At 34.2% G+C, this 15605-nt stretch overlaps 2 protein-coding genes across 4 annotated transcripts; both read left to right on the top strand.

Moving 5' to 3' along the window:
* Nucleotides 1-680: 680 nt before the first annotated feature.
* LOC108193576 (BAG family molecular chaperone regulator 4) lies at nt 681-6141 on the top strand. The gene is made up of 4 exons (XM_017360294.2): nt 681-965; nt 5005-5276; nt 5356-5502; nt 5776-6141. The coding sequence occupies exons 1-4, from the start codon at nt 857-859 to the stop codon at nt 5971-5973; spliced, it is 726 nt and encodes a 241-aa protein (XP_017215783.1). The 5' UTR covers nt 681-856; the 3' UTR covers nt 5974-6141.
* A 2509-nt stretch (nt 6142-8650) lies between these two features.
* LOC108196591 (ethylene-overproduction protein 1) lies at nt 8651-14439 on the top strand. 3 transcript variants are annotated; one of them, XM_017363937.2, is made up of 5 exons: nt 8651-8952; nt 9028-12435; nt 12663-12960; nt 13037-13346; nt 13908-14439. In XM_017363937.2, exons 2-5 carry the CDS (start codon nt 10454-10456, stop codon nt 14138-14140), a joined length of 2823 nt encoding a protein of 940 aa, XP_017219426.1. In that variant the 5' UTR covers nt 8651-8952; nt 9028-10453; the 3' UTR covers nt 14141-14439. The 3 variants fall into 3 exon arrangements, with proteins under 3 accessions (XP_017219426.1, XP_017219427.1, XP_017219425.1); XM_017363938.2 differs by having other exon boundaries at nt 8651-9285; nt 10506-12435; XM_017363936.2 differs by having other exon boundaries at nt 8651-12435.
* Nucleotides 14440-15605: the final 1166 nt, after the last annotated feature.

Here is a 15605-nt window from a genome sequence, read left to right as displayed (position 1 = left end):
AATTAGTTAAATATTTATATTAATTTTTAAGAGTCAAGTTCTATGGAGTATAAAAAATATTGGAGTATTGGAGTACAAAGTTGGATAAAATGCAATCTAGTCATCTAAATTTTAATTTTTTTTGTCCAATAATATTTGTAAATATTTGACAACCTGCACATTATGTTCTGTAACATAAACATCGTAATCAAATGGTAGAATAATTATTTTTATAAATCGTAGGACTCTATGTTCTGCAATATAACTAATAAGTAGAATAATAATCTTAATACTTGTTAAAGTTGAAAAATATTAATGATTAATTGACAATTATGTGCAAGACAACTTATAAATGATAGATTATATCACAATTTGGATAATCAAAGATATTATATAGGATCAAACTAAAAAATTATGATTTATACTCCAATACTCTAATGTTTTTGTGTACTCCATGGAACTTAACTCTAATTTTTAAATATCGGAAACAAGTATATAATATATTAGATATAATAAATAGTACTCTCTTTTTCCCTCTCATTTCTTTACACTTTTTTTCAACTGTTCCATCCGCATTTTAAGACGCATATAAAACATAGTTTCGTAATTTTTTTTGAAATTTTTCTTTTTTTATAAAATTTAGGATAATAAATTTTTTATTCAAAAGAAAACAAAGTTGAAAATAATTTATCGAAGTAGGTGTGGTAAACCTTGAGGGGGGCGGAGGGAGTAATATTTCGGAGGACTGCCATATGTTATTGTAGCCTCCTTTTCCTAAAGCCCTCGAATTCTTCTACAAAACCCACGTTTTCTTTTAGATTGGAATCTCCTTCCTTCTCGATTCCAACAAGTATTCAGAATTTTAGTTGAAGAAGACATGGATTATACCGGAGATGATGGTGGGTCCAACTCCAACTTCATCAAGATTAAGGTCTCTTATGGATCCAATTGGCTGGACCTAACTGTTCCTTCTCATATTACTTTTGGTATTTTCCTGATTCTTTTCATTGCTTTTTTGTTTTAAGTTATTAACAAGAAAGTTTGTATCTTTACATTATTATTATTTTTTTAATGATTGTATATGATGGTGCTTTGTTTCTTGCTCATACTCGTGTATCCCAAATCTCTATTTGTTGCAATGTCTTTATTGTATATGTGCTTGTTTGGATGTTAGAATTTGTTGTTGTATGTGCTTTTTCAAATTCCTACGCTTGCGAGGCTATGGCTGTTTATGTGAAGTTTAATTGGTAGGTTTGTTTCCAAGATTTACATTCTACTTTACATAGTTCATGATTTTCAGTCTATATCCTTTTTTTCCTGTAGTAGGAAAATTAAAAAATTGTTTCTTTTCTGTTTTCCTCGTTCTTTTCTCTGCTATTAATGTTAATATTAGGTAAAACGTGATACTGTGCATCTTTATTTATGGTCGTATGGCAATTATTATGTTCAACTGTGTATCTATATTTTCCGGTGGGGGGGGGGGGGATTGTTTCTCCTTGAGGTAGGCTCTTCCATTACGTTGTTCCCTTATCTTTCTGTTCCATCCAGTTCGTGCACTGTGTCAGAAATTCTTCGTCTGTGATATAGTATGGTTCTATGCAAATTACTATCACACTATGTTAACTTAAAGAAGATGTTTATTGTGAGTCTTAAGAAATCTTTGATTGGATGACAAAATTTCTAGTAGTCTAATATGTCGCAAAGTGACTAGTATCTTCGTATCGAATTTTGGGTCTTTAAGCAATATAATTGAATGCCTCATTAAAAATGTGATATTTAACTACAATGCTTGCTTAAGGTTTGAGAGTTTTTAATCAAACACCTTAGTGAAAACTTGCAAGTTGGACATATTTTCTAGCTTTTTGTACTATGGGAATTGATTGGAGGTGATTGACTTTCTTTTCCATCCTAAACACTCACCCCAAATGTGTGATGAAATGGAGACGAGATGAGAAGCCTTATTAATAGTCTTCTTTATTTCCTGTCGTATGACTCTTATACCCTACTGTCATCCCCTTCTGCCAAGCAACTCTTTCAAGTAGACTAAGATATTAATCAAATATTTAAATAGAAAAAACAAATTAACACAACTGGTTTAGAAGGTTTCTGGAGCAAGTATATTATTATAAACCTAAAACATTGGGCACCCAACACTTTCTAAGAGCAACTTTAAACAATTTAGTACCTTTTTCAGCTGATACAGTTGTGGAGTGCAGTGCAACTACCATGTAGCTGTTTTTTAAAGCTGCGGCTAGTTTTGTTAGTGGCCTGCGTGGCCAACCAAGCTAATAAAACCAGTAGGCAAAGTTTATCAATAACTCAATAAGAACTTGCTAGTTTTAGTAGCCGAGATCTTGATGGCCTATATATACACTAAATCAGAAGAGGATAGACAGCTTAGTAATTCATGACGGAGTAATAATTTTATGACAAACCTTAGATTTCTAGGGTCACGACAAAATTTTTCAAAAATTCTAATGTGTCTGATATATTATTTAAGACATCCCAAGTGATAAAATCTACATGTGTAAGAAAATGCACTTCAAATTAATCTGTCAAGCTTCCACAGATGAAACAGCCTGCAAATGCAATGACCTTATCACACAAGGCTTTTAGATCATACACATCAACATCTCCACCTGAAGAATAACTAATCTGTTAAATCACACCATCTGGTCGGGTCTTCTCAACAAGAACATATTCCTCAGGCAGTGGTTCTTCATCTTCTTCGACATCAGTAGATGACTCAGTACCCTGTATCGTATTGTTCTTCATAATCCCGCAATCGCCCACAGGTCCAGGTCACTTGTATCCTAACTAGGAGTTGGTAGGAGTTAACCATCTTATGATCCCTAAACATATATATTGCACATGAAAAAGCCAAATAGCTACTCATCTAATAACCTATGTGTGTGTTTGTACCATTGAATTTCTTTCGATTTGTAGTTCTACACAACTTTGCCTGTCACAAAGATGAAATCTTTATGACAAATTTCAGAGAACTCCGCATATTTAGTGAGTTACACCTGCAAAGATAAGCCTGTCACAATAGTTCAAAATGTTGATTACTTTTTATCATATTTCCAAGCCGTTTATACTCTGATAATTCTTGGAAGCGCACCACTGGAAGTTTATTTCCTCTCCATTTCTTTTATATCGACTACATCCTTTTACATTCACTAGCTTTATACCTATGCTTCGCACGGGAAGCCTTATTAAAATAATCTCTATTAGTTTTGTTGTTTTAAAAAATAATGGGCTTTTTAATCTTTTTTGCCCAACAAGTGACCGTGACGACGAACCATCAAAACTGCATTATTCAAGTTATACTTACTCAAATTATATGAGTTTTGGATGTTTTTATTTGGCTGGATTTTACAAATTATGGGTTTTTTAAACTTTTTGGCCCAATAAGTGACGGTGACGATCAACCATCAAAATTGTCTTAAAAATTATATATAGGATATAATTTCGGTGTGCTACTATAAGAATTTTGAAGCAAGGCTTATGCTATCCCCTCCGCTTCCTTATATGTGGAACTTATGTATGTTTTGGACCAATTTTGTAATTGTTGTCCAGTCAAATCAGTTTGTTTATACCATTTCTTGTTTTGTTCCACATACTTATTAAGTATTAACTATTAAGTATTAACTGTAGTACACAAACTGGTCCCTGTGCAACTGTTTATACAACCTGGACCTTGATTAAGTAAACTAATTTCTTATCAGTTCTTTCCTAACAGGGGTATTTATGACATAATTTTATCAATTATCAGTCCTATTTTCTAAGCTTTTGCATTTAATCATAAAGGGAGGACAATTATCTACTTGTCATTTGGAATAACAAATAATGTCAACAGAGCATATGATATATATGGGATCCTGCCTCAGGAAGATTGCCTTATAGTATGACAAAGTTCTGAAGTATCATATGTATGATCTGCAATTTTAAAGTCATGTCAAGTATATATTGAAGTTCATCCAAGAAATTTTATGGGCAAGACTGGAAGCAATATTCATGTATTAAAAATTGTAATATCGAATTTAAGGGCATGCAACTACATGGTATGTACAAAAAATTCATGTTGACGTTTTTAAATGTGTGCACTCAAGACCTGTGAGTTGCTACTATTATAAATTCAAGCTTGTTAATTATCTTGAGAAATTTTCAGATCATAGACTCCATCTATCCAGAAAAAAAAAAAAGTTCACAGACATTCTATAGGATTTTTGGCTTATAGTATTAGATTGCCAATTTTATGATCCACTTCTTTTTTCTTATATTACTGACCTAACCTATTTCGTTCTCAAAGAGTTTTGTTAAAATATCAGAAACAAATGAGAGTTGGAATTTGATGGTTCAAGTCAATTTTTCGATGGGCTTTAAGTAAAGGCATTTCGACTTCTATAAAGAAAATACATCATGTGGTGGTATTGAACTTCAGAACTTTTTTGGTACAGAGTATAGTAAAGTTAAAGAACTTAAATTGCGTACAAATTTTTTGCCATTAATTTCAAGTATGATAAACTATTTTTCCTAAGGTAACACATTGTAAGGTATATTCAGTCTGACTTTGTTGTTTATAGATGTAGGGTTTTTATCTTTTTCTTTATCCCTTACGCTTCATAACAATACTTTGTTTATCAATTACATTTTCTCGATGATCCAAAACTACTGGTGTTATGCAGTTCATCAAAGGCCTGTGTTGCTATTACTCATCATGTAACTGTGTTTTTGCTATAAATGGTAATTTGCATGTTCGTCAACATTTTATGTGTTATGGTTTCACCATTTGGCAAGTACTTGTAATGAATCTTTTTTAGTTTACAATTTTGTTTTTGTTTTTTGGGCCTTGCAGAAAGCTTCTGCTTTGTTGTTTATTACACTGATATTGAGCTACTGTTAAATTTTGCTTGACTATAAATATTCAAACCATACTAATTAATTTGTCTATTTAGCTTAGTTATAGCTTGCGTGCTTATGGGAAAGTAAGTCATATTTACTGAAAATGGCGATTTGGTATAGGGGATCTGAAAGGGGTTATTGCTGAAAAAATTGGTTTGGAGCCTGATGTTCAAAGGCTGTTCTTCAGAGGTATTGAGAAAGACGATCAAATACATTTGGAAATGGCCGGATTGAAGAACAATTCGAAGCTCTTACTCAAAGAGAACATAGCTAAGGTTGAAGAGGTCTCAACTAGCAATGATAAGACTGAAGAGGTGAAGGAGACCCAAGTATCAAAAGGTTCTGAGCTTGTTGCTGAAGTCAAAGCAGATGTTGATAAGCTAGCAGAACAGGCACACATGAATTTATTCTTCATTAATGTTATCTTTAACTCTTAAAGTTTTGTGAGGCTCAATAAATTTTTCTTTGCAGCTACGTGCTTTGAAAAAGATAATATGTGAAGGACATAAGGTTCTTCAGAAAGATCTTATATTCACAGTGGAGATGCTCGAAAGACAGCTGCTGAAATTGGATGGCATCAAAGCTGAAGGAGAAGGGAAAGTTCAGAGGAAGATGGAGGTTACTATGATTAATTACCAGTTTACCTTATTTTCTTTTGTTTTATTAATTGACTTAAACTTTATATACCGGTAAGGGCATAGTTGGCACTTTATTCTTTCATTTTTATTTGTAAATGAAAGTTCTTACTATAGTCATTCATTCTGCCCAAAGTTCCCTGGAGTCTGCAAAAGTGTGACATTTGCCCCCTCATAATTTCATCAGAAATGTTGCTCCCACTTGCATATTGATAATACTTAACAATTCGACTCCACCTTGTCATTTCCACTTCAGGTGCAACGTGTTCAAAGCCTCTTGGACACAGCTGATGAGCTTAAGACAAGGAATTTGGGCTCAAAAGCCAAGAGCAGTGACACTGTTCAGAAAACAACAAATTGTGATGCATCTGAATCTGATATTGGAAATCATGATGCTCAACCTTCATCGCCATCTTCTACAAAAGGGACTCAGGACTGGGAAGTCTTTGAGTAAGTCGGTGCATACCACTGTCTTCCCTAAAGTTCATATAGCAAAGTTTGAGGTTCTGGTAAGCCTTTTTGTAATATACCCATATACTCTAATTATGAATACCTTTTGTCATGACCGTGATGGCAGCAAAGCAAACTAGCATTAAGTATTGAACAAGATGACATTTATTTATATCTGCGTCTCTTCTCTTCATTAATCGTATCTTGGTAGAAGACTAGAAGCCTACAACTAAAGTAGCTTAAAAAATTTTGAGCTAAAACAGTTGTACAGTTTGAGATGTGACAAACAGAAAACCCAAAAACCAATAGAATGGCACATACCTAGAGCTTCTTAAAGCAGTTGACAGCCTGAAATGCATAAAGCTCCTTTGTAAGCAGTGGACAGCCCGAATTACGGCTTTACCGATCATAAAATGATGCTACTACCAATTGTTCCTGAAATTGGGCTTTAAATTTTCCAGCACAAATTGCACACCTTGAATCTGTGATATTGTGTACAGCCTTTTGCTGTCCCGATGGTCTGGATTCAAGGTCTTGCTAGTTGTCACATTAATGAAACCAGTCATGTTGTTAAAAGTTTGAGCTTGCTGAAACAATTTGAGTTATAAATTATAAGCATGTCTATGGAAGGTTCAAGCTTGTGCAAATAACACTGTTCTCAGCACTTGTATGTACACTTGAACCCAGAAGCAATTCTCCATTTTATTACGGGTGTTGTGCGACTATTGAATTTTTAAATTTTTACCAGTCACTCGGTTCCATTTGATTGTTTACGTATGGGGGAAGCTGTTTTTTCTTCTGATTACTTGATGTTTAATTTTTTATTAAAAAAAGTTAATATGAAAAATAAATTATGAAACTATATATTGTATACACCTAAATGTGTGTCTAAGCACTAATCCCTCCATCTCATAATACATGTCTTTTTAGAAAAATTACTCATATTAAGAAAACATTAATTAGATAATATTTTCTCACTTGTATCCTTAATAAATGCATAAATGTGGACTCTTATTCAACTCTTATTAATTGTTATACAACTTTCAAGAAAGATAAACTTGGAATAATGTCAATATATTTGTATTGGAAATTAAAAGTGGATAGGTATTATGGGACAAATTTTTAACCCAAAAGAGACATGTATTGTGGGACGGAGAGAGTAATAATTGGTGGGACAGGGAAGGGTTTTAAATGCCGATTATATACTCCCTCCATCTCATGTTATGTGTCCTGTTTTGACAATTATGGTGTCAATTTGACCAAATTTTGACTATTAATTAAAGAAAATTTATTAATTATTTTAAAAATATGAAAAATGGATATGGATGGGGATTAGATATACTTTCTAGTAAAATAATTTTTTCAATCTTTTTAAGTTGAATAGTATGTGTAATTTGTGGTCAAAATTTAATCAACTTGACTTTTTAATAGTCAAAACAAGATACTACTGTTTATGAATCGCACCTGTCTAGATGCAAAATCTAATATGATTACAGATTTGCCTTCTGTAATTACTCCTTATGCTCCTTATTTTTTACGTTATTTTTTGACACGTTTTTCAATGTTCATTTTAAGTATAATTTCATAATATATTTTTATTTTTTTTTCTCTAAATGAAAGTTTGATACTCAAAATTTTATTTAAGAAAAAAAAATCAAAAAAAAATTATGAAATTATACTTTATAAGAGCATCAAAATACGTACAAACAGTGTACGTAAACTATTCAGAGGGACGGGGGAGTAGTAATTAAAGTTGTAGGTGATTAAAGAACTTTTATAATTGTAAACAGATAGTCCTTTTTTTTTTTTGAAAGAGTTAACAGATAGTCCTAGATAGGCGATTTCTGGTTTCCTTGATAGTTTCTCCCAGGAGAAATTATAATAAAACTATTATTTTGTTGGAAATTTTGTAGACCTTATAGGAGAATAAAGTATATCGAAATTTACATGGATCTCAATCCATATATCTGATTATTTAATACTTACTGGGTCGCGCTGGGGTAAACAAGTCACATTTTATTCATATGGATGCTCGTGACACTAGCCCTCAAATTGCCTGCCCACAGATTAAAAATCTCAAAATTGTCGTTGAGTGGACTTTCGAATTTTGAGATCACATGAGAACCAGTTTCCTTACGCCAACTCGTTCACGAGTTCATCGCTTTGTCTCTATTGAAATAATTGTACATGCATCCAAAACGACTGTCACTATTTTTATCTCAATGCACAAGATTTGGCATCATCATATCATGAAATGAATACTCTGATACACGTATATACATATTGTAAATTTATTTTCAAACACGTTAATTTTATTTTGGACCATTTATTGGATTTGACATCATATCATGAAATGAATATGATAGACGAATATACATATTGTAAATTTATTTTCAAACACGTTAATTTTATTTTGGACCATTTATTGGGGCTCATTTGTTAACGAGTGAATAAAAAAATATTAACAGAACCAATTACTTTTTAGGTTGTGTTCACTTGGATAGAATAGAATGAAAAATTATATAGAAATTTTATGAAGAAAGAAGAAAGTATGAGCTAATAGTCATCAAATATGAATGAGTTAAATTGTTTTGTGATTAAGATTGTAAAGAAATATGATGTAGAGATTGAATGAGATCCTTCCAAAACATGTGGGACGGAATTCTAGTTAAAATAGTAGGAATGGAATGATTGAAGGAATGAAAATTGTATACATTTTCTTTGATAACATTATTCTTGAGTACAAAATTCATTCCGTTCTCCCTCCATTTAGTGAACACAACCTATATTCATATTGTTTGGTTCACATTTACAAAATTTGGACGAGGAAATAAATCCTCTGGACTACTGCTTCTTGAAATGTCACACAGGAATTGGAGTCAAGGCAGTGAAGACAAGTTGACCCAACAATGAATTATGTGACTTGTGAGTTGTGGCATTTTACGCTAAAACAAACAATCCTGGCCAGGCCTGCCAATAACTTGTAAGTTGCAAGTAGTGTCACACAATTGACTAACTAGCTAGTGTAACTTGACAGAATCAATCTCAATGTTTGCAGCTCCCACCTCCTCTCCTCAACTCCCCAAGTCTATTATCTCCCCGGCCGCTACTCAAAACGGTGATGAAATATCCGATTACAGACGGTATCGCCTTAACGGAGAGATTATGATGGTTACCTTTATCTCCATTTTCGGCCTCTACATCACTTGTCTTCTTCTTTACCTTCATGTCAAGCGTCGGAGATACGCCGCGGCCAACAAACGAGGAGACTTTATCGTCTGACTCAACTTGCTCACTTGGTGGTGCCTGCAGATGAGTAAGATAAGGTTCCAAGTTTTTTTATTGAGTTGGATAATTGTATATATTTAAGTCATGACTTGAAAAAGTTTACTATTTAAGCCTAGTTTTTTTCTTGTCCCTAGTTAATACTTTCGTGTTTATATTATATTATGAGAGTATTGGACTAGAGGAGAGTCAAAGTTAAGATTTTCATCAAATCTTAAAGTGTAAGAAAGAGGCATAAATGGATCTTATATTATGTCTAATTTATGCTTTTATGTTTGCATTATATTACGAGAGTATTGGACTGACCGAAAGTCGAACTTAAAATTTCTGTCAAATATAGAGATTACCGAGGCTAGTATTGCTATGTTTCATTTTCTCTCCCAAGCTGTGAAAACAAAAAAGCAGTTGAGTGTGTGACTCAGGCCAAGCCAAGATGATGATCATTTTTAAGTTGCCTGCTGTGTTGTTGTGATAAGTTTTAAATGTTGATTATGAACATTGTATATTAAGAGAATCGATGAATTCCTCCTTTTTTAGTGTATACTTGTAATTACAAGTTTGGCAATTATAGGAATTTTATTTTAAAAACTCCAAATTTGTGATTCGAATTCTATATTTCGATGTCTGCATGTAAGAAATGGACCACTACTGTCTATATAATAAGCCTCCAGCAATAACAAGATTAATAGGTGTGGGAACAAATTGGTATTTTTAGTTTTTTGTGGCTTTCCATGTATGACGGGCTTATTAATTTCTAGTGTTGGTGCCGAGAGAGAAACTAAAATAATTATGTCAAATTTTTAATGTGATAAAATAAATAATTAGCAAATTATGATGAAGAAGACATAGCAGGAGAAATATCTCCAACGGCCATTAATCATTCCTCATTTCTCTTTTTTCCAGGTTCCATTATTTTCTTACTTGCAAATTCTTATCTTTCTAAACTTTTTCCCGATTCTTATTGGGAAACCTTTGCCCATAATTCATTTAACTTGATTGATATGCTTGCAACACCATCGTTGGATCATTTTGTGTGTTTTTCGTCTGAAACCTTTGAAGCGGTGGTGTTTGCAGGCCAGAGAAAGATGACAAGTTTTTATATTATGCATGCATGATTTTGTTACATTTTGTGCAACCCCATTTCATGTACAACTAAGTGTGGTTACATGTAGATTTAGAATATACATTTATGCAAAACAATGCAGAACAATAAAGTTGGAACATTTTCTTCTTTTTATCCGTTTAATCAAGCTGGTACTAGTACTGGTAGTGCTGGTGGTGGTGGAAGTATGGGTGAGAAGTTTCTAGAACGCATACATGAGCATCTTCGAGTGAATTCTATTAGGTCGAGGTCTTCCCAGCAAATTCCAAATGTAAATGTTGATTATAGTATGTTAGCTCAAGGCCTTGCCATTTACGGCCTCCCTCAAAAGGATCTTATTGAACCAAATATTGAGCCTTACTTGAAGTCTGTTGATTTTATTGAGTCTCTAGCTGATGTTTATCGTAGACTTGAAACTTGTCCTCAATCTGAGAGATGGAGGGTGTATACAGAACAATGTGCATTGCTTCGGGGATTAACTGATCCTAAATTGTGTAAACGAAGTCTTAGGTTGGCAAGGCAGCATGCTGTTGATGTTCATTCCAAAGTTGTTCTTTCTGCGGCATTGAAGTATGAGAGAAGAGAGGAGGAACTTCTTGGGATTTCGTCAGTGGAATGTTCTGGGAAATATTTGGATTGTCCTAAGGCTACTTTAGTTCCTGGGTATAGTCCTGAATTTGTTGACGATAAATGTGGGTGTCATCCGGTTTCAATGGAAGTGGATGAAGCTGAGCATAGTGTCGATGAAGAGGAATGCTCAATTTCAGCGGAAGAGTGTGATATGTCGTTTTGGATTGGTAGTGAAGAGATCAGGTGTAATCGTTATTTTATGTCGTCCCTTTCAAGACCATTCAAGGCGATGTTGTATGGTGGTTTCATGGAATCAAAGAGAGAGAAAGTAAATTTTACGCAAAATGGAATATCTGGAAAGGGGATGATGGCTGCTGAAATATTTAGTCGGACTAAATCTGTAGAAAAGTTTGGCTTGGAAGTTGTTTTGGAGCTCCTCTCATTGGCAAACAAGTTCTGTTGTGACGAAATGAAGTCTTCTTGTGATGTTTTTTTGGCGGATAAAGTTGTTGACATGGAAACTGCAATGTTACTAATCGAGTATGGATTGGAGGAAACATCATATCTTTTAGTGGCGGCTTGCTTGCAAGTTATTTTGAGAGAACTGCCTAGTTCATTGAATAATCCTGTAGTGCTGAAACTATTTTGCAGTTCAGAGGCTAAGGAAAGACTAGCACTGGCAGGTCATGCTTCATTTGATCTGTACAACTTGTTAACGCAAGTTGCAATGAATGAAGACCTGAAAGCAAATTCAACAGTGATGTTATTGGAAAGGCTAGGAGAGTGTGCAGCTGATGGTTGGCAGAAACAACTGGCATTCCACTTGTTAGGTTGCATCATGATGGAGAGGAACGAGTATAAGGACGCACAGAAGTGGTTTAAAATAGCCGTAGAAGCGGGTCATACTTATTCCTCTGTAGGCGTAGCCAGGACGAAGCACAAGGGTGGTCATACATATAAGGCATACAAGTTAATGAATTCACTCATTGCTAATTATACACCTTCGGGTTGGATGTATCAGGAGCGATCCTTGTACTGTAATGGAAAAGAGAAGATGATGGATTTGAATACAGCAACTGAATTGGACCCAACTCTTTCATATCCATACAAGTACAGGGCTATTATGCAGATGGAAGATAATAACACTGCAGCTAGCATTACAGAGATTGAAAAAGTGATTAATTTCAAAGTTTCCCCCGACTGCTTAGAACTCCGTGCTTGGTTTTTAATTGCTCAGGAGTATTATGAAGGAGCTTTAAGAGATGTTCGTGCAATAGTAACTTTGGATTCTAGTTACATGATGTTCCATGGGAAATTGCATGGTGCTCATTTGGTAGAGCTCCTTCGCCAGCATGTGCAGCAGTTTAATCTAGCAGAATGTTGGATGGAACTATATGATCGCTGGTCTTGTGTTGACGACATTGGCTCTCTGGCTGTTGTACACCAGATGCTATCCAATGACCCAGGAAAAAGCCTTTTACTTTTTCGGCAATCTCTACTCCTTATACGGTAAGTTTGAAAGTTACACTGAGTTGCTTTTTTACAATTTTATGATCGATAATAGAAAGTTGTTCTTCCTGGGTTTCTAATTGCTTGGATTTATTAATAATGTAATTGCATCATTTATGAATTTTTCTATAAAATTATAGTGAATAAAATAAAATGCTAACTTTGAGTGCAAGATTGAACTTTGGAATCATAGCATGCGTCCACTTTGTACTAACTTATTATTTCAGGTTGAACTGCAACAAAGCTGCAATGAGATGCCTATGGATGGCTCGAAACCATGCTACCACGGATCATGAAAGACTTGTCTATGAAGGGTGGATTCTGTATGATACTGGTCACTGGGACGAAGCATTAGCAAAGGCTGAAGAGGCTATTGCTCTTAAGAGATCATTTGAAGCTTTTTTCTTGAAAGCGTATGCTTTGAGTGATCCTGATTCAAGCCTTGATTCTAGTAATTCCACTTATGTTATCCAACTTCTTGAAGATGCCCTTAGATGTCCATCTGATGGTCTTAGAAAAGGACAAGTGAGTATTTGCTACAGAAAGATTACTTTATGTCCATTGCAACAACATGATTAAACCTAAAAATATGTTTTTCCAGGCACTAAGTAATCTGGGAGCCATGTACGTGGAGAGTGGTAAACTGGATCTTGCTGCTGACTGCTACATGACTGCCCTCGACATCAAGCACTCACGAGCCCATGTAGGCCTGGCACGTGTATATTATTTAAAAAATCAGAGAAATGCTGCATATGACGAAATGACAAAGTTAATTGAAAAATCAAAATATAATGCATCTGCTTATGAGAAGAGGTCAGAGTATTGTGACCGTGACCTGGCACAAAGTGATCTCAGCATGGCAACTAAACTTGATCCACTGCGAACATATCCATACAGATACAGAGCAGCTAGTAAGTTACACGGCTTTTGTTTATGACGTTAATGGTATTGTTAGTTCATTTCTCTATTTTTATCTTCATGGTCCTCTTTTCCCTTGCATTTTAAGCAAAACAAATTAGCATGAGTTTCCCTTAAAACTTTTTTGCAATATCGGTCATCTATTCACTCTTCAACTTCAGTAGCCATGTCATAGTGTTCATTGTCCAAACTTGATCCACCTTGTAGCCTTCATTAGCCACCCTCATCTTTGTTGTGTGATACAAATCCATTTACAGATGCATGTTTTCATACTAAACCTTCCTATATGAAAAGTCTAAATTTTGTTCTTTCAGTATTCTTTGAAGACTGTCACTTCCTAGTCATACAACCAAATTGGCTAGGTAGTATGTCATACTACTCGTAAGCAAGCCTCTGATTAATCTGCCTCAAATGATTTAGAGGGAAATGTGGCCTGACAAATTTATTTTTGGACTTTCCACTGTAATTTCTTTCTTTCTTCAAATTGGAATGTGATGATTATCAAGGGAATCAGTTCTCATTTAAGAGATTCTGTTGGCCTTTTAATTTTTCAGTTTTCATGGATGACCGGAAGGAAGCCGAAGCCATAGCAGAACTTACAAAGCCATTAGCTTTCAAGAGTGATTTACAACTGCTGCATCTTCGAGCTACTTTTCACGACTCCATGGGTGACAGCACTTCGGCAATTAGGGACTGTGAAGCTGCCCTCTGTCTTCATCCCAGTCATAAAGATACATTAGAGCTATATAACAAGGCTCTGAAACAGGTTAAAAGAGAAGAAACATAACAGGACCAGATAACAACATCATTATTTATCCTTCTTCGAGACCTTTATGTGGCACCCAACCATTTTTCCTACGCATGACACTCAATCTAACCTCGTTAACACATTTCTCAAATGTCAGATCAATTAGGAGCGATATTTTTGGCAGTGATAGCTCCAGCTCTGAACATGTTCTACTTGTTTTTAGACTATCTGCACATATAGAAATGGTTGTAACATGTCCAAGGCTATATGAAACTTGTATAATACATTTCAACGCGTGATTATTTTACATTAGTGTATCTTCTATCTTTTTTGATTTATTCAACCTATTTATAAGTCATTTGCTCTTTATATTAACTTCTGCAGAAAATGTGTCATTTCCTCTTCTTTTTTTTTAATTTGTGTCATTTCCTCTTTATATCAACTTATGCAAAAATTTTGGGGTTATATATCAAACTGGCCACTCCTTATGTTAAAATGTCTCACTTTACCCACCCATCTCATCGGGGACTCGTTTAAGCCACTATAAATCAATTATATATCATTTTACTCACATCCCTATTTATACCTATTTACTTAATCATTTATAAAAAAATCAACCGTTTGTTTTTTTACTACAAAACCACCTTGAGTACCTTCATAATTGTCTTTATTATATATCAAAATAATTTAGAAATTTCTAAGGCAACATACTTAAGGTGATCACATAAATATATATATATTTATTTCTAAATTTTTTTTAATAAATAGCTATGTTGCTTTATTAATTTCCAAATTATTTTGATAAATACTAGAGACAATTATGAAGGTACTCGAGGTGGTTTTGTAACAAAAAAACAAATAGTTAATTTTTGATAAATGATTAAATAAAAAAGTATGAATAGTATTGTAGGTAAAATGATATATATTTTGTTTACGGTGGCTCAAACGAGTCCACGATGGTATGGGTTAGTAAAATGAGACATTTTGACGTAATAGGTGGCCAGTTTGATATAAAACTCAAAAAATTTGGGTAGTCATGTATGTCCGCGATTTATGTCAAAATTGAAAAGAGAAAGTATGTTTTCTACTCCCTCCGTCCCACCCAATTGTTTACATTGGGTTTGGGCACGGAGGTTAAGAAATATGTATAAAGTAGTGAAAAAGAGGAAGAAAAGTGGTTGAAGTGGTGGGACCCATTGATTTTTAATATATAAAAGAGAGATAGTGGAGTAAAAGTAGTGTGAAAAGGAAGGAAAAGTGATAAAGTGGTGGGACCCATTAACTATTTTGGGAAAGTTTTGTAATGTAAAGAAATGGATGGGACGTCCAAAAGAGGTAACTGTAAAGAACCTGGTGGGACGGAGGGAGTACTATTTTACGGCGTGTGATATCTAAGAAACGTAATTGGTATTGAGCAAGTCTTTCCTATTACCTATTGATAATATAAAAGAATGAATCGAGTCTTTGTGATTCAGGTAATCAACTTTGTATCAACTTTAATAAC

This window comes from Daucus carota, chromosome 7 (genome assembly GCF_001625215.2).
Source record: "Daucus carota subsp. sativus chromosome 7, DH1 v3.0, whole genome shotgun sequence".
Taxonomy (NCBI): Eukaryota; Viridiplantae; Streptophyta; class Magnoliopsida; order Apiales; family Apiaceae; genus Daucus; species Daucus carota.
Note: the sequence above shows the minus strand (reverse complement) of the source record. Positions and strands in the feature narration are given on the sequence as shown.

What these genes read in the sequence shown, in the direction of transcription:
- LOC108196591 (XM_017363937.2), top strand. Translation starts at nt 10,454, where the DNA reads ATGCAGAACAATAAAGTTGGAACATTTTCTTCTTTTTATCCGTTTAAT. An exon ending in CAATCTCTACTCCTTATACG is followed by an intron (nt 12,436 to 12,662) that starts GTAAGTTTGAAA and finishes TTATTATTTCAG; the next exon opens with GTTGAACTGCAACAAAGCTG. An exon ending in ATGGTCTTAGAAAAGGACAA is followed by an intron (nt 12,961 to 13,036) that starts GTGAGTATTTGC and finishes ATGTTTTTCCAG; the next exon opens with GCACTAAGTAATCTGGGAGC.
- LOC108193576 (XM_017360294.2), top strand. Translation starts at nt 857, where the DNA reads ATGGATTATACCGGAGATGATGGTGGGTCCAACTCCAACTTCATCAAG. An exon ending in TCCTTCTCATATTACTTTTG is followed by an intron (nt 966 to 5,004) that starts GTATTTTCCTGA and finishes GATTTGGTATAG; the next exon opens with GGGATCTGAAAGGGGTTATT. An exon ending in TTGATAAGCTAGCAGAACAG is followed by an intron (nt 5,277 to 5,355) that starts GCACACATGAAT and finishes TTTTCTTTGCAG; the next exon opens with CTACGTGCTTTGAAAAAGAT.